This window comes from Eleutherodactylus coqui, chromosome 4 (assembly GCF_035609145.1).
Source record: "Eleutherodactylus coqui strain aEleCoq1 chromosome 4, aEleCoq1.hap1, whole genome shotgun sequence".
NCBI lineage: Eukaryota > Metazoa > Chordata > Amphibia > Anura > Eleutherodactylidae > Eleutherodactylus > Eleutherodactylus coqui.
In genome coordinates, this window is record NC_089840.1 from 232964156 (window position 1) to 232986142 (window position 21987).

At 45.4% G+C, this 21987-nt stretch overlaps 1 protein-coding gene across 1 annotated transcript in view; it reads left to right on the forward strand.

The window, feature by feature from the left end:
- PLPP4 (phospholipid phosphatase 4) overlaps positions 1–21547 on the forward strand; it is a 169786-nt gene extending 148239 nt beyond the window's left edge. The window contains exons 6-7 of the mRNA XM_066598817.1: positions 17795–17965; positions 20366–21547. Of these exons, the coding sequence (XP_066454914.1) occupies positions 17795–17965; positions 20366–20565 (371 nt within the window). The 3' untranslated portion in view covers positions 20566–21547. The remainder of the gene's footprint in view (positions 1–17794; positions 17966–20365) is intronic.
- Positions 21548–21987: the final 440 nt, after the last annotated feature.

Here is a 21987-nt window from a genome sequence, read left to right on the forward strand (position 1 = left end):
GTACGCGCCCTCACCAACGCGGTTACTGCCACGGTCCACTTAACTACGGACACGTGGACAAGCACAGGCGGGCAGGGCCACTACATCTCCCTGACGGCACATTGGGTGAATTTAGTGGAGGCTGGGACAGAGTCAGAGCCTGGGACCGCTCACGTCCTACCCACCCCCAGAATTGCGGGCCCCAGCTCGGTGCTGGTATCTGCGGAGGTGTATGCTTCCTCCACTAAAGCACCCTCCTCCTCCTCCTCCTCTGTCTCGCAATCAAGATGTGCTAGCAGCAGCATGTCGCCAGCAGTCGGTGTCGCGCGGTGTGGCAGCACAGCGGTGGGCAAGCGTCAGCAGGCCGTGCTGAAACTACTCAGCTTAGGCGATAAGAGGCACACGGCCCACGAACTGCTGCAGGGTCTGACACAGCAGACCGACCGCTGGCTTGCGCCGCTGAGCCTCCAACCGGGCATGGTCGTGTGTGACAACGGCCGTAACCTGGTGGCGGCTCTGCAGCTCGGCAGCCTCACGCACGTGCCATGCCTGGCCCACGTCTTTAATTTGGTGGTTCAGCGCTTTCTGAAAAGCTACCCACGCTTGTCAGACCTGCTCGTAAAGGCGCGCCGGCTCTGCGCACATTTCCGCAAGTCCCACATGGACGCTGCCACCCTGCGCACCCTGCAACATCACTTTAAGCTGCCAGTGCACCGACTGCTGTGCGACGTGCCCACACGGTGGAACTCTACGCTCCACATGTTGGCCAGGCTCTATGAACAACGGAGAGCTATAGTCGAATACCAACTCCAACATGGGCGGCGCAGTGGGAGTCAGCCTCCTCAATTCCTTTCAGAAGAGTGGGCCTGGTTGGCAGACATCTGCCATGTCCTTGGTAATTTTGAGGAGTCTACCCAGGTGGTGAGCGGCGATGCTACAATCATTAGCGTCACCATTCCTCTGCTATGCATCTTGAGAAATTCCCTGCAAACCATAAAGGCAGCTGCTTTGCGCTCGGAAACGGGGGCGGGGGAAGACAGTATGCCGCTGGATAGTCAGGGCACCCTCCTGTCTATTTCTCAGCGCGTACAGGAGGAGGAGGAGGAGCATGAGGAGGATGAGGAGGAGGGGGAAGAGACAGCTTGGGCCGCTGCTGACGGTACACCGGCTGATTGCCTGTCATCCTTTCAGCGTGTATGGCCTGAGGAGGAGGAGGAGGAGGAGGAGGATCCTGAAAGTGATCTTCCTAGTGAGGACAGCCATGTGTTGCGTACTGGTACCCTGGCACACATGGCTGACTTCATGTTAGGATGCCTTTCTCGTGACCCTCGCGTTGCACGCATTCTGGCCACGACGGATTACTGGGTGTACACACTGCTCGATCCACGGTATAAGGAGAACCTGCCCACTCTGATTCCCGAAGAGGAAAGGGGTTCGAGAGTGTTGCTATACCACAGGACCCTTGCAGACAAGCTGATGGTAAAATTCCCAGCCGACAGCGCTAGTGGCAGAAGGCGCAGTACCGAGGGCAAGGTAGCAGGGGATGTGCGTAGATCGAGCAGCATGTACATCCCAGGCAGTGCAACAGTCTTTAAGGGCCTGGCAAGCTTTATGGCTCCCCACCAAGACTGTGTCACCGCTCCCCAGTCACGGCTGAGTCGGCGGGAGCACTGTAAAAGGATGGTGAGGGAGTACGTAGCGGATCGCACGACCATCCTTGGTGACGCCTCTGCCCCCTACAACTACTGGGTGTCGAAGCTGGACACGTGGCCTGAACTAGCGCTGTATGCCCTTGAGGTGCTTGCTTGTCCTGCGGCTAGCGTCTTGTCGGAAAGGGTGTTTAGTGCGGCTGGGGGAATCATCACAGATAAGCGTAGCCGCTTGTCAACCGACAGTGCCGACAGGCTAACACTCATCAAGATGAACAAAGGCTGGATTTCCCCAGACTTCTGTTCTCCACCAGCGGACAGCAGCGATACGTAAGCAATACGTAGGCTGCACCCGCGGATGGAAGCTACGTTCTCTCTCACCATCCAAAACGGGGACATTTCTGCTTCATCAATCTGTGTCTAATATTCCTCCTCCTCCTCCTGCTCCTCCTCCTGAAACCTCACGTAATCACGCTGAACGGGCAATTTTTCTTAGGGCCACAAGGCTCACTCAAATAATTTTTCTGAACAATTTTTATAAGTTTCAATGCGCTTAAAAGCGTTGGAACTTTAACTTGAACCAATTTTTCGTTACACTGGGCTGCCTCCAGGCCTAGTTAGCACTTAAGCCACATTAACCAAAGCGATTAATGGGTTTCACCTGCCCTCTTGGCTGGCCATGGCCAATTTTTGGGATGTACATTAGTACTGTTGATACAGCAATTTTTGTGGGCCCTCGCCTACAGTGTAATCAAATTAATTTTTAGCCCACCTGCATTACAGCTGACGTTACCTCAGCTGTGTTGGGCAATGCAATGGGATATTTTTGTGTACCGCCGGTGGGTTCCAGGGAGCCACCCATGCTGTAGGTGCACACGGAGTTTTTGATACATCTGTCCACTTGTAAAGAACCCCAGTCTGACTGGGGCATGCAGTGTGGGCCGAAGCCCACCTGTATTACGCACGACATTACTACCTCAGCTGTGTTGGGCAATGCAATGGGATATTTCTATGTACCGCCGGTGGCTTCCTGGCACCCACCCAGGCAGTGGGTCCACAGGGAGTGTAACCTACATGTGTCCACTTGTAAAGAACCCCAGTCAGACTGGGGCATGCAGTGTGGGCCGAAGCCCACCTCTATTACGCACGACATTACTACCTCAGCTGTGTTGGGCAATGCAATGGGATATTTCTATGTACCGCCGGTGGGTTCCAGGGAGCCACCCATGCTGTAGGTGCACACGGAGTGTAACCTACATGTGTCCACTTGTAAAGAACCCCAGTCAGACTGGGGCATGCAGTGTGGGCCGAAGCCCACCTGTATTACGCACGACATTACTACCTCAGCTGTGTTGGGCAATGCAATGGGATATTTCTATGTACCGCTGGTGGCTTCCTGGCACCCACCCAGGCAGTGGGTCCACAGGGAGTGTAACCTACATGTGTCCACTTGTAAAGAACCCCAGTCAGACTGAGGCATGCAGTGTGGGCCGAAGCCCACCTCTATTACGCACGACATTACTACCTCAGCTGTGTTGGGCAATGCAATGGGATATTTCTATGTACCGCCGGTGGGTTCCAGGGAGCCACCCATGCTGTAGGTGCACACGGAGTTTTTAATACATCTGTACACTTCTAAAGAACCCCAGTCTGACTGGGGCATGCAGTGTGGGCCGAAGCCCACCTGTATTACGCACGACATTACTACCTCAGCTGTGTTGGGCAATGCAATGGGATATTTCTATGTACCGCTGGTGGCTTCCTGGCACCCACCCAGGCAGTGGGTCCACAGGGAGTGTAACCTACATGTGTCCACTTGTAAAGAACCCCAGTCAGACTGGGGCATGCAGTGTGGGCCGAAGCCCACCTCTATTACGCACGACATTACTACCTCAGCTGTGTTGGGCAATGCAATGGGATATTTCTATGTACCGCCGGTGGGTTCCAGGGAGCCACCCATGCTGTAGGTGCACACGGAGTGTAACCTACATGTGTCCACTTGTAAAGAACCCCAGTCAGACTGGGGCATGCAGTGTGGGCCGAAGCCCACCTGTATTACGCACGACATTACTACCTCAGCTGTGTTGGGCAATGCAATGGGATATTTCTATGTACCGCCGGTGGGTTCCAGGGAGCCACCCATGCTGTAGGTGCACACGGAGTGTAACCTACATGTGTCCACTTGTAAAGAACCCCAGTCAGACTGGGGCATGCAGTGTGGGCCGAAGCCCACCTGTATTACGCACGACATTACTACCTCAGCTGTGATGGGCAATGCAATGGGATATTTCTATGTACCGCCGGTGGCTTCCTGGCACCCACCCAGGCAGTGGGTCCACAGGGAGTGTAACCTACATGTGTCCACTTGTAAAGAACCCCAGTCAGACTGGGGCATGCAGTGTGGGCCGAAGCCCACCTCTATTACGCACGACATTACTACCTCAGCTGTGTTGGGCAATGCAATGGGATATTTCTATGTACCGCCGGTGGGTTCCAGGGAGCCACCCATGCTGTAGGTGCACACGGAGTTTTTAATACATCTGTACACTTCTAAAGAACCCCAGTCTGACTGGGGCATGCAGTGTGGGCCGAAGCCCACCTGTATTACGCACGACATTACTACCTCAGCTGTGTTGGGCAATGCAATGGGATATTTCTATGTACCGCCGGTGGCTTCCTGGCACCCACCCAGGCAGTGGGTCCACAGGGAGTGTAACCTACATGTGTCCACTTGTAAAGAACCCCAGTCTGACTGGGGCATGCAGTGTGGGCCGAAGCCCACCTCTATTACGCACGACATTACTACCTCAGCTGTGTTGGGCAATGCAATGGGATATTTCTATGTACCGCCGGTGGGTTCCAGGGAGCCACCCATGCTGTAGGTGCACACGGAGTGTAACCTACATGTGTCCACTTGTAAAGAACCCCAGTCAGACTGGGGCATGCAGTGTGGGCCGAAGCCCACCTGTATTACGCACGACATTACTACCTCAGCTGTGTTGGGCAATGCAATGGGATATTTCTATGTACCGCCGGTGGGTTCCAGGGAGCCACCCATACTGTAGGTGCACACGGAGTGTAACCTACATGTGTCCACTTGTAAAGAACCCCAGTCAGACTGGGGCATGCAGTGTGGGCCGAAGCCCACCTGTATTACGCACGACATTACTACCTCAGCTGTGTTGGGCAATGCAATGGGATATTTCTATGTACCGCCGGTGGCTTCCTGGCACCCACCCAGGCAGTGGGTCCACAGGGAGTGTAACCTACATGTGTCCACTTGTAAAGAACCCCAGTCAGACTGGGGCATGCAGTGTGGGCCGAAGCCCACCTCTATTACGCACGACATTACTACCTCAGCTGTGTTGGGCAATGCAATGGGATATTTCTATGTACCGCCGGTGGGTTCCAGGGAGCCACCCATGCTGTAGGTGCACACGGAGTTTTTAATACATCTGTACACTTCTAAAGAACCCCAGTCTGACTGGGGCATGCAGTGTCGGCCGAAGCCCACCCTGTATTACGCACGACATTACTACCTCAGCTGTGTTGGGCAATGCAATGGGATATTTTTATGTACCGCCGGTGGGTTCCAGGGAGCCACCCATGCTGTCAGTCCACAGGGACTTCACAATAGGGAGTTGTACCTGCCTGTGTCTATGAATTAAAAAACGCGGTCTGACTGGGGCATGCAGACACCTTGACAGAATGAATAGTGTGTGGCACATAGGTTCCCCATTGCTATGCCTACGTGTGCAGCTCCTGATGGCGGTGGCACAGGATTCTATTTCTCATTGCTTCTGTACAGCATTGTGGGCTATCGCCCCGCCCCTTTTAAAGAGGGTCGCTGCCTAGCCGTGCCAACCCTCTGCAGTGTGTGCCTGCGGTTCCTCCTCATGGCAGACGCACTTCTAAATAGACATGAGTGTGGCGTGGCATGAGGGCAGCTGAAGGCTGCGCAGGGACACTTTGGTGTGCGCTGTGGGGGGGAGGGGGGGCGGTTGGTCAGCATGTAACCCAGGAGAAGTGGCAGCGGAGTGTCATGCAGGCAGTGATTGTGCTTTGTTGTAGCTAGTGTGGTGCTTAGCAAAGGTATGCCATGCTAATGAGGGCTTTTCAGAAGTAAAAGTTGTTGGGAGGGGGGGGGGGGGGCCCACTCTTGCCGGTATTGTGGCTTAATAGTGGGACCTGTGAACTTGAGATGCAGCCCAACATGTAGCCCCTCGCCTGCCCTATCCGTTTCTGTGTCATTCCCATCACTTTCTTGAATTGCCCAGATTTTCACACATGAAAACCTTAGCGAGCATCGGCGAAATACAAAAATGCTCTGGTCGCCCATTGACTTCAATGGGGTTCGTTGTTCGAAACGAACCCTCGAACATCGCGGGAAGTTCGTTCCGAATAACGAACACCCGAACATTTTGGTGTTCGCTCATCTCTAATTATTAAGCTTTGTACTGAAAACTGGCATAGAAGAAAAACTGGGTGGTATTTATGGGAGACTTCACAGCCGGATTGGTAAAAGAAAGCATCTGAGCTCTTCCACAAGCGCTTGGTGTTTCATGGCAGTCACGATGTTGCATGAATGTGTGAAGTTACGCTAATACCATGTTCATAATTAGAATTTTCATGAAAAACCATGACAAAAAACAACACAAGAAGAACGGGAAAAAAATACAGCAAAATCACAAAAATAGGACAATAGCGCCTAATAAGTGCCAAAATGTGGTTTTGCCTTGCGGTATATAATGTTCTATCTGGATGTGGCTTTATAGGGGTATCCCTCCTTCAGAAATCTGTGGCACATCCACAGCATTTTTTTGCAAATGCTTGATATGCGGGGGGTTCCGCATCTAAAGCCTCCACTTATCGAAAGAATAGGGTACCCCAACCTAATGTGGTCAAGTCTATTTTGGTAAATCCCAAAGACTCGCAATAAGTGGTACTCTTAACTATCACATTGTAGATTTATGGCGAAGGTAAAAAGTGGGCAAATCACCTTCAGGTGAGTATAGTGAGATTAACATATGTGTAGCCTGGTCTAACCGGTTCGTACCCTTTAAACGGGTTTTTCCACTTTTTACTATTAACGACCTCTCCACAGAATAGGTAATCAATAGCAGATCTGCCACTTGGGATCCCCGCTGATCGTCTGGCCCACAGTCAGACATCCACATTGGTGGTCAGGGCCACAAGTGTAATAAACAGTTTTATTCTCACTGTAATCAATGGGAGTGAAGCTATCTTTTAAACTTCCAGCCCTGACCACCGATGTGGACGCCTAGCACTGACAGCAGGCTGGAGAATCAGCAGATCGGTGGGGATGCCGGACTCCCGACGACCAGCTATTCATGACCTGTCCTGAGAATAGGTTATCGATAGTAAAGTGTTAAAACTTTTTTAATGGCCAACCAAATATTCTCATTTTAGCCTTATCGATGATAACATTTTTATCTTTTCATTTACGCGGCCGTACGAGGCATTGTTTTATATGGGAGAAATTGTACTATTTTTTTAGAGCTGCTTTGGGTTATACAATATATAATTTACTGTCTAATTTTACATAATTGTTTTTGCATGAATATAGGAAAAAGAAGATTTCAGCATTTACTTAGTATACCCTACATGTTTCACGGTGAATAACCTGTTAGATTAATTCTTCAGGTTATTATGGTTGTGCACATACTTAATATGTGTTTATATAATGTGCACACAAAGTATTTTATACCAAATTATCATGTTTTGAGGACTTTTTAATTATCTTTTTTGATTAAAATGTTTCATTATATTTTTTAATCCCTTTGAGGAATTCCTCTTTTACATATTTATTTTAAACTTATAATGTACCAGCATACTCCTGTATGGTAATACAATGTGATGTGTGTCTCTATGACAGAGGTTGGGTTTAGCGTAACACTTAGGGACATTTATCGGTCCCAAGGGCTGATAGCAAATGGGTCCCCAATCTAATTGGGTCGCCGGAGATTGAAGGGGGACATAGCTTTTGATAATGCTGCAGTCATGGACCACAATGATCAAAGGCGTAATGATGGTGATTAGAGCCTCTACCGATACCGTTTCAGAGCAGTTGGTTGCTCTAAGTACTTGAGCTGTTATTAAGAGCTTGTTCTTAGAGCATGTAACAGAAAAAAAGTAGTCTTCATGTGTAGACTACTGTACAAAGATACATTTCTGCTAAGTATGCTCACCTCCAAGGTTGTGTTAATGCACAGTACTCTATGCACCATTCAGTCCTGCCCCAGACTGCTGCTGGCTCCTGGCTATATATACCTGTGGGCTGGGGTAGAACTCACAAGATGCTGCAAGTTCTAGGGGTTTTAACTGTGCCGAATAAAACTCCTACAACTTGTATCACGTTCTCAGAGCAGACATGCTCAGGGAATCATTAAAGGGTTTCTGTCATTAGAAAAAAAAATCAATACTTACCTATTCCTCCCCCATCAGTCTGCTTACCGCATATTCTCCCTGCTGAATCCAATGCTAGACTATTGCCGTGACTGCGCATGCCTTACAGTAATAGTATATGATCATTCATGGCGAGACAGCACGCATGCGCAGCCTCCACAATAGCCCGACCTAGATCAGTAAGGTGAAGATTTGGTAAGGAGACTGCCTGGGGAAGAATAGGCAAGTATAGAATTTTCTTTTTTTAATGGCAGAACGCTTTTAACCTTCTTGTACGACGCCAAAATATTGCTACAGATTGAGGACATGCATCACCCATTGTTAAAAGACAGTGGCCAGTGGTGAAAGGCTTACATTATGTGGCTTATGGGAGGTCTATTCAGTGCAACACAGTCTAAAATCATAGTCTTCTTATTTCTTTGTCTGCTGGGCAGATGGGAAGCAATGGTAAGCTATGCAATGTCTAGACATGTAAGAGATGCAAGGCTTTGTTTTGGATATGATCCGAAAGACAATGAAACTTGTACTTTACCCACTTTTGGATCCAATCATGATCTTGGCAGAAGATTGCACAAAATCTTCATGGTGTAAAGAGATCCTTATAACAAAGAATACTTTAAAACATTGTCTTAAGACTGATGTATGGAATGGGAATTGGAGGTGAAGAAGATCATTTCATTTGGAACAGAAGGGGACAATATATGGCTGTGTAGAACGGGGATGAGTCTTGAATGTCCTTTGTGATTTATTTCTACATTAGGAACCAAGCAATATTGGTGTAGAGTTTGTGGATGTACCCAGGCCCTGGAACCTAAGAGAAGCCAAACAGGCCCCTCTGCCTCATATAAATAGACAAAGAATACAAAAAACGTGTGATATTTGGGGTATGCTGTAATGGATTTTGCTTAAAGGCCCATTTAGACACAACGATTATCGCTCAAAATTCACTCAAAAGCCATCTTTTGAGCGATAATCCTTGTGTGTAACTGCACTGACATCATGCCGTTTTCGTTAAGCCATCGCTGATCTTTCAGCCTGCTGAAAGACAACGATGAGCCTCATCAGGGATTCACAGCAGGATACAGCTAATACTTTTGTTTCAGCTGTATCCTGCTCCCTGATGACAAGCTGGGTATGAAGAACAGAGCGGTCCAGGTCTGTTCTTTATACCCAGCTCGGAGCGCCCAGCTGTATAACAGCTGGGTGCTCCGTGCAGAGAACAGCTGGATGCAGAAGACAAGCGGGGACACCCCGCTTGTCTTCTGCATCCTCCACTCAGAGCGCTCAGCTGTAACAGCTGAGTGCTCGGAGTGGGGAACAGCTGGATGCAGAAGACAAGCGATCCCGCTTGTCTTCTGCATCCTCCGCTCCGAGCTCCCGGCTGTTATACAGCCGGGCGCTCGGAGCGGGGAGCAGCTGGAGCGCAAGGTGATCACTCAACGGTTGAGCGATCATCTTGCGCTGTAAATGACAACGATTATCGCTCAAAAGTCGCTCAAAAGACATCTTTTGAGCAATAATCGTGGTGTCAAAAGGGGCCTTTAGGCCCAAGAGCTTCAAGTTACATCTCTTTTCTACATTTGAACTTGTTGCATACCTGGCAGGACATATTAATTTCTTATTTGCTAGTTTAGAGTTAATGCAGGCAATGACAAGGACCGGAGTCTAACAGGCCTACTCCTGTAGGTTGTAGCCCTGCCCCCTTAATCTGGCTAAAAGGTGATGGGTATAGGTACAAACCTTGGAGCTAGGATGGGACTTAATACTCTGCCAAACTGTTGTGCTGACTGTAAAATATGTTTTTATAGGCACTTCTATTGAACCAAGTGATGTCACAGGGAGGTCTTTTAAAATGACAGTAGTACAACATACTGGTCACTAGAAAGAGCTCTGAAGTGTAATACCACATGTCAACCATTAGAGGGAGCCAATGTGTAGTGGCCAGTATGTGTTGATGGAGCGTCAGAGTTGGAAACAGGTGAAAGATGACACCAGAAAGAGGAACAAAGTTGACCAAGTGTTGAAAGCATTGAACATGTTGGTAGGACCTTGGCAGCTTTTTGTTACAGATCTGTGCAAAAAGACTGATGGTATGGAGCCTGTGGAATTGGAAAAAAATGGTCTGTAGATGAAAGATGAAACTGTGTGGCAGTGCTTAAAGTGACCCAGCAGTCCTGGACAAACAAAGATAGCCTCGCCAATTCTCAAACTACCTGATGCACAATGTGTATTAGTAGCATCATTAGACTAAGACCCTACATGCTATTTTGATTGGCTAATGCTGATCTCATGGACAGCAATGATCAATTAAAGCAGCATTTAGTATCTTAAACTAGGTTGCTTTAAGCCCTGGGTAGGTTTCACGTTTTTGCTGTAATGATTTCTGTTTTGTTCCTATAGTTAGGTAATCATGATGGTATAAGGGCGATCTCTACTGGCTGTCCTACATTACTGCAGTTTGTGTATTTCTCTATAGAGTGTTGTATGTAAGAGCATTGGCTGCAGAGGTCACGTGGGAGATCTGGGGGACTTGAGATCATTGAGAGCTGCAAGCTGTAGAGTAATTCCAGTGGTACTGAGCCTTAAGACAGACTGTAATGTTGGGAGAGAGCTGCCAAAGTAGGTGAGGAGTTAGCTTGGGGAGCTGCGGAGGACATGTCCTGGAGAACCTGTGTATGTTAGAGAGGGACGGTGGCAAAAGAAAGGAGGCTGCTGGTGTTTGAGACGCAAAGTTCCATAATGCACCAAAATCAACATTGCTGAGAAAACAAAGCTGTAGGGACTACAGCTAGGGAGACTGCTACATAGGATTTACATTGTCCTGCAGCTCTGCGAAATAGGGCACCCCAACAGACGTCCAAAGAAGTCACCTGCATTATGATACTGAACATGCTGGAGATACGTAAGTGAGGGAGGCCCTCAGGAAAAGGCCCAACGTGTGCACCTTAACACAGGCCTGCCAGTTAAAATATGTGAGCTATAGCCAACAGCAGAGGAACATATATCGTTCATCTATTAACAGGAACTTCTACGGCCAACTTAACCCTTTCCAATCCACTGTCTGACCTCTGAAGACATTATGATTTAAGGCTGTACAGCTCTGATGTTGGAAGACGTCCGTCTGGGTTCTCTTACTGTATATTGCCAACCTCTCTGCTGTCGGAGCCTATCAAACGTGTCACCTCATGCAGAACTGGCTTTAGCCAGCATATAGCGCTGTTGTATAACGGCAGAAATAGAGTAAGCCCCCTAGGAAAACCAGGATACATATTGGATTGGAAAGGGTTAATCTGCAAGCTCATTTGTCAAAATAAAAAAAATATATATTTTTGTAAGCCTGGTGTCCGCATTGTACCCTGATCCCCTGTGCCGCCTGCCCCTATCGCCATATAGGTGCACTACAGACATAACTCTTACAAGGTGCGGCATGTCATACCATAAAAAAGCCCTTTTTTAAAATTGTTCTTCCTGCTGGAGAATCATTGCTGTGTGACGGCAGCGGTTTAGAAGCTATATGATGTGTGGAGGGAATGTAATATATCTTTCAAGACTATCTTCATGAGCTACTTGTCTAAAACAAAATATGGCCATCGATGATTAATAGTCCAGAGATAAGCACATCGCAAGTTCAGGAAATAAGTTTGAACTCTCAGCATACTGTTGTCAGAGGGTGATAGTATAACTACGGTGACCACAGACCATGCAAGAGCTACAGAATGGGGCAAACAAAGCAATTGTGCCTCTAACTCTCTTTACTTATTCAGCTAGTCGCATATGGTTCGGACTAACTGGAAACCATATGCCACACATTACTGACTTGGAACCTTAGAAGATGAGTCCTGCTTCCGAGAAGGGCCCAATCATTTCTGAATGAGTTTCTGTAATTGACATCAAATTAAATTGCTTTTGTGCACTGAGACCAGATTGTAATGTGTAGGCCTGCTGACGCCCTCAGTCATGTCTAAAACTTATTAGAAGTATACACTTAAAAGGGTGTTCCCTGCATTATTGATGCCCTGAGTGTTCCTGGAAAACCGGTACATAGTTGTTATGTTACGGTGCACGGGGGGGACAGAGGGAATTCCAAGGAATTAGAGTAGAGGTCATGCACCCATTACCAACCAATATAGGCCAATTACTCTTCATCTGGGTCAATAAATTGCCTTGCAATAACATCTATCACTTAGGGTTCACTCACCAGGGCGTATGTGTCCCGTGTATTATGCGTGTATTTATATATGCAGTGCTAGAAGCACATTGATTTCTATTGGGCCACTCAATCCTGCGTATTCTTTCATGTGCGTATTACATAGGAGCATGTTCTATTTTGGCGTATATTACATACCATTATTGGCTATTAGGATTTAACATATGCAGCCAATACAAATATACATGCCTATTTGCTGGGTGCTGCGTATTTTAGGTATTTTACGCAGGACACATACTCCCGTGAGAGCGAGCCCTTATCGTATCAATCTAGAAACGAATGACTTAAGTAAAGAGTAAGGGCGGCTTCACAGGGTCATATGAAATTTTTGTGTGCAACTCAGCACAACGTATTTGCACTATGAACAATTCTTTTTTGCGAGCGTTTCAGCATATTATACTGTACTTTTTGTGCACACTCGTCATCTTCATAACTGTGCGGGAGACTAACACAACCCTCTGGTTTTGGGAGAAATTCTATCTTGGGATGTAACTTAACGCCTTACTCAAGCTCATAAGGTAGTAATCACATGCCATCCATATCTATCTATATATAATATATTTATACACATACTTGAGTTACATTGTGCCAGGACTGACCACCCTGGGTGCCAGCCCCCTCACGCCCTGACCACAACCGGTGTGCATACTGGGACTGTAATCAGTCTTTAAAAGTCACCCATCTGTATGTTTTTAAGACCAGTTGTTGTCCCCAGTGAGGAGTGCAAAGGTAGTGCAGGCAGCATGTGATTAATACCATATATGCTAGAGAAAGGGGTGAAGTTACATCCCGAAACGCGTTGCCTGTATATTGACTCCGTGTTTTACCATGAATAAACACCATAGACCCGATAATTGTTTGCCATTTTGTTGTCCGGGGATGTCTATATTTAACTTATGGATCTTGGTTGAACAACAAATATTCCACTTACAGGGTGATATATAACACATTGACTTAGCAAAGGGGTTAGATTTACCCCCGTCACAGTAGTTAGTGGCTATTTTGATTTTTCACTTCATGATATATCCACCACGGACACCTGAGTGCTAATTCTGTATCCGTTCTCTGTAAATTATAGTTTGATGCACCCTCCGATGTCCGGATGTCTGTTTATGGTTGGGGTTCTGGCGACCTGAGTTGTGGTAGAAGAGTCTACCTGGCTTTACGGTGTTGGGGTTGCACCTGAGTTCTGGGTCCATCCCCAACACCTTAGTGAGTGCATATCTGGTATTTTGCTCTGCATATTTTTATTGAGGCACTGTACTCCTGCTTTTACTCCTGATTTTTGGACTGGAGAGGGTAGAGGGTATATAACCTGCAGTTGTTCTTCTCTGCTGCTCCTCTGATGCTCCAGTTTCAGGCCCTGTTTTTGTCTCTCCTACATAGCTGCAATTATTTTGTAACTACCTAATGCACAACGTGCACTGCTCTCTGATTAGCTAGTGTTGATCACATGAACAGCTCTGGCCAATTGCAGAGCACATTGTATTAGTAGTCCAACACTACCAATGTACTATAAGTGATTAGGTTGTGTGAAGATTGTGTTGGTCATTTGGATGGCCAAAAACAGATTTTTGGACCAGCTGAACAACAGAGAAAAACAACTGCAAGTAATATACACCTCCCTCTCCAATCCCAGGAGAGAATTTTGTTGTGAAACTGGAGGATTGCTTAAATAAGCAATGTATACCACTATATGTCTATACCGGTGTGACACCCCTGGCTCCCTCAGCATCTATAGTAGACTGCATGCAAAAAAAACAAATAAATGCGGGTGTTAGTTATCATTTTGGCCAAAACACATAAGCTGACGGGCCGCGACAAGGCCACCACGCATACGTTAGAATCTACATTATCTCATTATTAACTAGATTAAAATCACAGAGGTGAGAGAAAAAATGTACAAAGACATAACTTACAGAAAAGGAAGCCAAGTATGCATCCCCTGATACGTTGCAGGGCAGGCTCGATCACCATGTTCCCTGATAGCATGCGGAGAGCCAGATTGCAATATGACGGAGCAATTGTTCAGTGCAAACTAAAAGGCAGCCACATTGGATTGTAGAAACTAGTTGTAATAATTTAGGAGAGATGACAATCTTAATAAAGTTGTCAAAAGTATATGACTAGTCATAACAACTTTGTGCAATAACTATATTTATTAAAGGTGTAATCCCATTATATAATGTTATGTCCTATTGAACATTATGATCAGTGGGGTCCAACCTATGGGACCCCTGCTGATCCTGAGAATGAAGCGCCAACCGGAATTTGGTTTAGCGACAGTCCCTAGTAGAATGCATGGATGGGAGACATGACTGTGCACCGTGAAAAATAGTAAAGGAGTCACAGCATTTACCCAGCACTGTGCCCCTTCATTCTAAGACTTGATGGGGGTCCCAGCAGTTAGATCCTATTGATCATCAACTATAAAAATTCAAGCTATTACTTGTAACAGGAGACAAACCCCTTCTAAACTTTTTACTGTTTTTTTGACAGATGTTCACTCCGTTCTCAAGTTTGGATGTGTGTCAGTATTTATGTCTTCCTGTGCATAAATGTATGCCTCTACATTATATATTTTCCCTGGACAGTCTATTGTATGCCCCACATTTATGTAGCCGAGATGCCAAATTGATCTTAACCCAGATTCCTGACTATGATTAATTTCCCTTTCTCGTCTCCTGGGGACCTTCTTATTCTCATAAACTGTGTCCTCTAGCATCATGAAATGAGCAAATGATCTACAGTACTACCATAGGAAGAACAGCCCTCGGGCACCTCCAGGAACTTATTATCATGTACCTGAGCAGCAATGACATTTGGACAGAGATTAAAAATACCATAACCCCTACATTATTAATACAGTACTTTGATGATACTGATGCGTCCACCCTTACCTTTTCTTGAATTGTATTAAAGGGAATGTATCACCTATATTTTTTTGCTAATTAAATGCAAAGGGCGAAACATTTTCCATTTTTCTAATGTTTTTTTTATTTTTTGATTGCAGATTTTTGCATTCTGTTCTCTGTCCATAACTATGCAGGTGACCATCTTGCCTGAGCTGTAGTTAATAGCACTCAGAGATAAGCTTTACAGCAGCCTCATGGGCCATAGATACAGTGGGCAGAAGTGGACCTATTGCCTTCTATGCAATAGTGTTGTAGGCATGCTCTGTGATATGTGCTGAGGTCTTTGTGCAGGGAAGGGGAGGAGGTGAGCTGTGACCATCTTGTATTGTGAATGATGGATCTCATGTTGTCTATAAATAAATGTGTCATTTTTCATTGTAATCCTGCCTGGGATGATAATGAGATGACTGCTGAAAAGTTTTCTCTACAGAACAAAGTGTCAGCCTATTAGTAGGCTTTGTAGCCAGAGTGAAAACTGCAAGATATTATGATTTTGTCAAGATACAGATCAAATATTTTTTTAAAATCACCAAAAATTCATACAACATATGTTTAGCATTAATTCTTGTTCCAGTAAACAAAGTTTACGTTTTTTTAAAAGGGACCCTATGGTGTCAATGGCTGACAGATGGCATCTGTTGGACTTATACATTTGTTTCATGCTTGTTTAATGGAGTATTCCCCTGAATAGGTCATCAGTAGTTCATGGATGGGGGCCTGCCGCTCAAGACCCCTGTCCATCAGCTGATCATCTAGTCCACTACTGTGCAGCAGGACCAGACAATGTCATCAATGGTCAGAAATCAATAGTAGGGCAGCGCTGCCTCCTTCTCCTTTCATGGTCAGGATGTAGTGTTTTAAATGTAATGTTATTTAAATCGGAGTGAAGGCGGCGCTCACCCGGCTTCCTCTGACCATTGACAACAACGTATGGCCCACTGCAGAGGGCATCGGACCAGACGATGAGCTGATGGACAGGAGTCCCGAGCGACAAACCCCTATCCATCAACTACTGATGACCTATCCAGGGGATAGGTCAGCAGTTAGGAAAGAGTGGATTACCCCTTTAACACTCGCACCATACATCTCAGGATCAAGGTAGTAAAAAAACTCCAGCACTCCGCCGGAAATACAGATAAAACGAATTTCTTATTCACCACGGCAGAGTAAAAGCATCCTCTCGGAGAAATCCCTTATGTGTTTTGACAGATAGTCTTAATCATAGCTACATCCCAGGATACATCAGGTTAGAGACAAGTTAGAAGAGGACACATCTGTACACACAAAGTCATACAAATATCTTAAAAATGGCCCTCTGATAAAAAGTTGAAAATGCTTCTTTTGACTGAAGAGAAAATTCGCACTTCATCTGCTTGAAACCTCAAAGTGCGGCCATGCTGAAGGTCAACTCTGCAGAGATACCCATGTATCTCTGGGATGGCAGAAACCAGTGTCACTTTCTGGAACGATCAACATTCCAGTGCGAGGGCCCAACTAATTGGACCTTGTGAGCATGAAATGGGGGTGTGGGGTGGGCATAACTGCAAACTAATCAGACTTTTTAGGTTTGCAGTAGTGTTAAGTATCTCATATACATCAATAGTGATGAGCGAACTTTAGAAAACTTTGAATCGGCCGATTACGATTAACCAAACTTTTGCAAAAGAAAACAAACTGGTCTATAGCACTGCTTAACAGCCATAAAAGCCCCATATGGCACTCTAAGGGTATCATTTAGGGCTTTAATTGCTCTTAGATGGTGTTCTATACCAGTGTTTAGGAATAGTGTTGAGCAAGCTGAACCGGTAGAACTCTTTTTCAGGTAGAACTTGGCTAAAAGATCAGTTCAGTGTTGTGCCAAACTTAACTTTTATCAAAGTTTAACTCAAAGCAAAGTTCTACAGGCCCATTTACACGGAGCGATGATCGCTCAAAGATCGCTCAAACGACAGTTTGAGTGACAGCTTTGAGCGATAATTTTGCATAAACTATTAAGTAGCCACTCAGCTACTTAATAGCAATTTAGTGTACAAATCAAGCCTTAGCTGAAAGCAGTTAATAGCCCGAGGGCTCTTATCTGCTTTCAGTTCCTTTGTTCTCCGACGGGAAACAATGCTATTAGCACTACCCACAGAGAACTGCTGATAAGGCCGCACAACGATTTTTAGGTTGGCCTGAATTTAATGATCAGCTAGCAGTGCACGAAAAGTGCACGATGGCCGCGCATTTAGATGCAATGATGATCGCCCACAAACGATCGCTTTTTAGCAATTTTTGAGCGATCAATGCTCTGTGTAAATGGGCCTTACTGGCTCAGTTCACTCAACACTACAAATCAGTAAGCATTTCTACCAACTTAGGTAAATGTCCAACCTTATGAATTCAAATTTACTATTAATGTGGCCCAGGCATATTTTGTTTGGTTCCTTGTTGAGTCTGTTATCTTTTGACATGTTGTTTTTTCTTCATTGATCTTATGCTAATTAGTTTATATGAATGTATGCTATCCCCACATTTGCCTTCAAAGACTTCTTTCTTTGTGTGGATGTACTGTTTCTTTTGTATCCATGTACTGTATGCATTCTATCTCTTATTCTTCCTCTATCCTTTTACTACAGTTGCATTTTCCGGCCTTGGATTCACTTCCTTCTATCTGGCAGGGAAATTACATTGTTTCACAGAATTGGGACAAGGGAAAAGTTGGCGCCTCTGCGCAACAGTCCTGCCCCTGTATTGTGCTATGATGATTGCCCTTTCACGTATGTGTGATTACAAACATCACTGGCAAGGTAAGGACCTACAAGTGCTATCGTGCCGTTTTGCTACAATTGCCTTACTCTGGATCAACATTGGGGGAATAATAGGTTGAACTGGATGGAGATATGTCTTTTTTCGGCCTTACATACTATGTTACTATATAAGAAATTGCTTCCGTATTTTAGTGTGGTCAAATCATGAATGACTAAACTGAGCATGTACCATGACATCATCACATTTTTAAAATCATCGGTCAGACATACAAAGCTACCAATGGCTATGTCATTCGGACTACACCAAGAAGACCATATCCGCCTTTAAAAGAGTAAAGATGGAACAATTTTTTATGGTTTCTATGTATCTAGAATAGAAAAAAAGCAATTTTGCAAATAGCTTTGCTTAAAAATATGCTACTGTTTTCTGTCGGCAGCTCCCCTGCAGACCTATAGGTCTCCATAGTTATGGACTACAAACTCTGTACAGTCTGATCCTGCAATCGTACCCCTTTCCATCTGTCCCATAGTTCTTCCTCACATACATTTGGCAGATTAGCAAGGAGACAGATGAAGGGAAGCATGATTGCAAAAACAGACTACACCGAGGTTGTATATTTTTAACTTTCACTAAGATTATTTGCAAAATTGCCAAATTTTTTAACTTTTAGCTGTGGTTCCTCCATGAAGATGATGTATTTGTGTTTTATGGGCGTTAGAGGGCTTTTATGTTAAAATGTAATATTCTTTTTAGGCTTACTTTACACGGGCAGCAAAGCCGCATTGCTACAATGCTACAAATCGCATGTATGTGAAGCCCAAGCTTTCCTATGGGTTCTTACACGCATGCAATGTTTTATAGAATGCAGCAACCTGACACAAAAACCTCATGGGTCCGGCAATATACACGCGAGGTTTTGTAGCCTGTGTTTCCCTATGGAGCCTTCCTCTCTGTTGCATCGCATCTCACAAAAACGCGATTTTCGTGCGGTGCAATGCAACTTTGACAGTAGGTAATCCTACTATCAAAGCTATAATCTAAGCCCTAGCTGCAGAAAAAAAAAAAAAAAAACATACATCACGTTAGAAGCACTCTCCGACATCGGAGCTTCTCCCCAGGTCCCGACGCTGCTTCTCTTCTTCATCTTCTGGATGGGGATTGAAAAATCCACGCCTCCTGCAAGCGCTGGCTGTGATTAGCTGACGCTCAGCCAATCACAGCAAGTGCTCGCTGAATGGCAGTGATTGAACCAATCGCAGCCATTCATCGAGCACTTGCTGTGATTGGCTAAGCGACAGCCATTACATCTAGCGCTTCCAGCAGCCGGGGATTTTTAAATCCCTGGCCAGAAGATGAAGAAGATGATCAGTGCCAGGACCCGGGAAGAAGCTGCTTCGGTGCCCGGACAGCGCGGGAGAGGTGATGTATACTTCTTTTTTTTTTCTTTAGCTACAGCTTATTTTTGGGGTAGGGCTTTTATTTCAAGCACCCCCCCAGCCCCAAAAAATCCTCGCATGTGATGCTACACGACTTCGTAGCGTCACATGCGACTTTGTCGCATTATAAAATCGTGGTATTGCCGCGAGAAGACGCAGCGATATCGCACTGTGCAGTGATGGGATATTGCTGCGATTTTCTTGCGATGTTGCCATGTCGCCCATGTGAAGGAGGCCTTTCTGTACGGTGCGGTGGTATCCAATACAGATAGATCTGCTGGTGGGAAGATGCGGCCCAATCTGTCATACTTGGGGAGGAAGAGCACGGAAAATGTTGGGATGGCATGAGTATGCAGCAATCATGCATATCTAATATATTCTGAAACAAACAGATAATAGGGGTCCTGTTCCTTCCCCCGGGTGGATGGGTGTAGTGGTAGTGAAGCCTTTCTATAGTGCTTGGAGGAAGTGTCCGGAGGGTGTGATGCAGTAAAATGTGGAAGACTATGCCTGGGCTATGGGCACGAGACTTAGGACTGCTGCTACAAAACCTGAGTCTGATGTGCAAGTGCAGAGAGATGGGTACAGGTGGTTATGCAGTGTTCTCCACAAGTCGAAAGGGGCTGTGAGAAGTGACCGTCCTAATTGACGATGTAAGAAAAGATACCACTGCTGCCGTTTGAGCCTACCAACATTTGTAACGTAGTTCAAGAGATTGTGCCTTACTGTATCATACCTGTGGCAGTTTTCCAAATGCAGTAAATACTTTCTTGCACTTGCCAGGCCTCTGTCCTTCTTTTGCGACCACCCTTTTCTTCTACATCCTTGACTTCTACCTGCACCACTGTCCATAATTTACAGGACAAGACTGAGTATAGTAATACTAGTATGATCGATCCCCGTAATTTTGATTCATCCTCCCTTTCATATAGATCCACGTTCCCTATTGTTAATCCCAGATCTTCTGCAACTTTACTTCTAATTTTTGATCTCCTTTTTCAGATGCCTTCGTAGGTGGTGTGCTTGGTCTGATTTTAGCCTATATCTGCTACCGGCAACATTACCCAGCGCTGACACATTCTTCCTGCCACCGCCCCTATGTATGTCTTCGTCAGGTCAACATCCCAAAGAAAGAAGAACCAACGCCTACTGAAAACAGTGAAAGCTTAATGCATGAAGGAATGACAGAGGGTCCTGTATGACCAGCAAGTGGTCCCATTTGACTTGTAGCCACACATAGCCTCATTTAAGAGGTTTCCTGCACTGTGTGTATAGTACCAGACATTGTCTCTATGTGACCAGCAGTACTACAATGAATGCAACGACAATGTCTAGAATGTCACCTACATTCAAGAGGTATACCATCATCTACAGGCATCAACATCTCCATACAGAATATGTGCTACAGTTTTATGGCGGTGCTGTGTGTTACTTTTCAATGTCCACATTCATTCTTCTTTCTATTGGTATTTTCGGACGTCCACCAAGTGTCTCATTTCTGTAGTCTTGGTAGAAGATCATTCCACCAGTTTGTGGTTGAAGGTTTGTGTTCTCTGTCTAAACACGGTGCAGGAATCTTCACTTCAACCACTGAAGCACTAATACAGACTCATGAGATGTTCTGTACCACACTTGTTCTAGAAGGTGCTGGCATTCATGTAGCTTCATTGTATCCATATGATGTCTCCTGTTGTGTTGCTGTGTAACACAGATTTTTCTAAATTTCAGCATTTCCATTTTGATGTATTGCACTGATGAAAAAGACATGATCGAAATATCTAAATCTCCATGCATGTAGTTTATTATGATGTCCTGTGTAACTTTGGGATTGAGCAGAAGAATTCTTTGATGCATGTTGAGCTTCTAGTCATGACTCCTATCATATCCTGTGAGCGCAATAATCAGATGTCGGATGGGGACGTTCCATCACCGATTAGAAGGAAGAGGGGTCTTATTGCTACGTAATGCATAGAGCAACGTAGTTTAGAAGTTTGATCAAAATGATTGAATCACATGTCTATTCCATGCAGTTTATATTTCATTGCACTAGACTCTTCTTAACCCTATCTAGGTTGGGCTACTTAGCAGGTTCCATTCATAGCAATTTGCATTTTTGACTTTCCTTTTATCGAACCCCATGACTTCAGCAATTTGCCTAATAAAGGGTATTACGGGTTTCCTACTTACTGCTAATAAAAAAACTTCTAGAATTTTTGTAGAAAATTGACTTGTTCAGGCTCATCATTGGAGGATATTGCAACTTCTTAAGTTCCTCCTGCAGTGAGCTTCACATAAATTTATATAATTGGAGAATTCTCTGGGTTAAAGATTGATCGAGTATAGCTACTATTGAAAATGTAGTAAACCTACCCTTTCCAAGCAGACCCTGAGGAGGTAAGAAGATGTCAAGAAATACCTGTTGTACTGGAGTTGTTGGCCTGCCTCCCGACATTTTGGACGGTCAAAGAGGGACACTTATGGTTCATTGTGTGAAAGATCCATTATGCATGCATGTCTATAAACTCAACTATATTTTTATTTATACATCACCACAAAAAATCATCTAAAAATGTCCAAATTGCATCACATTATGTAGCTGGGGTCTAATAGCCAACTAGGAGTAA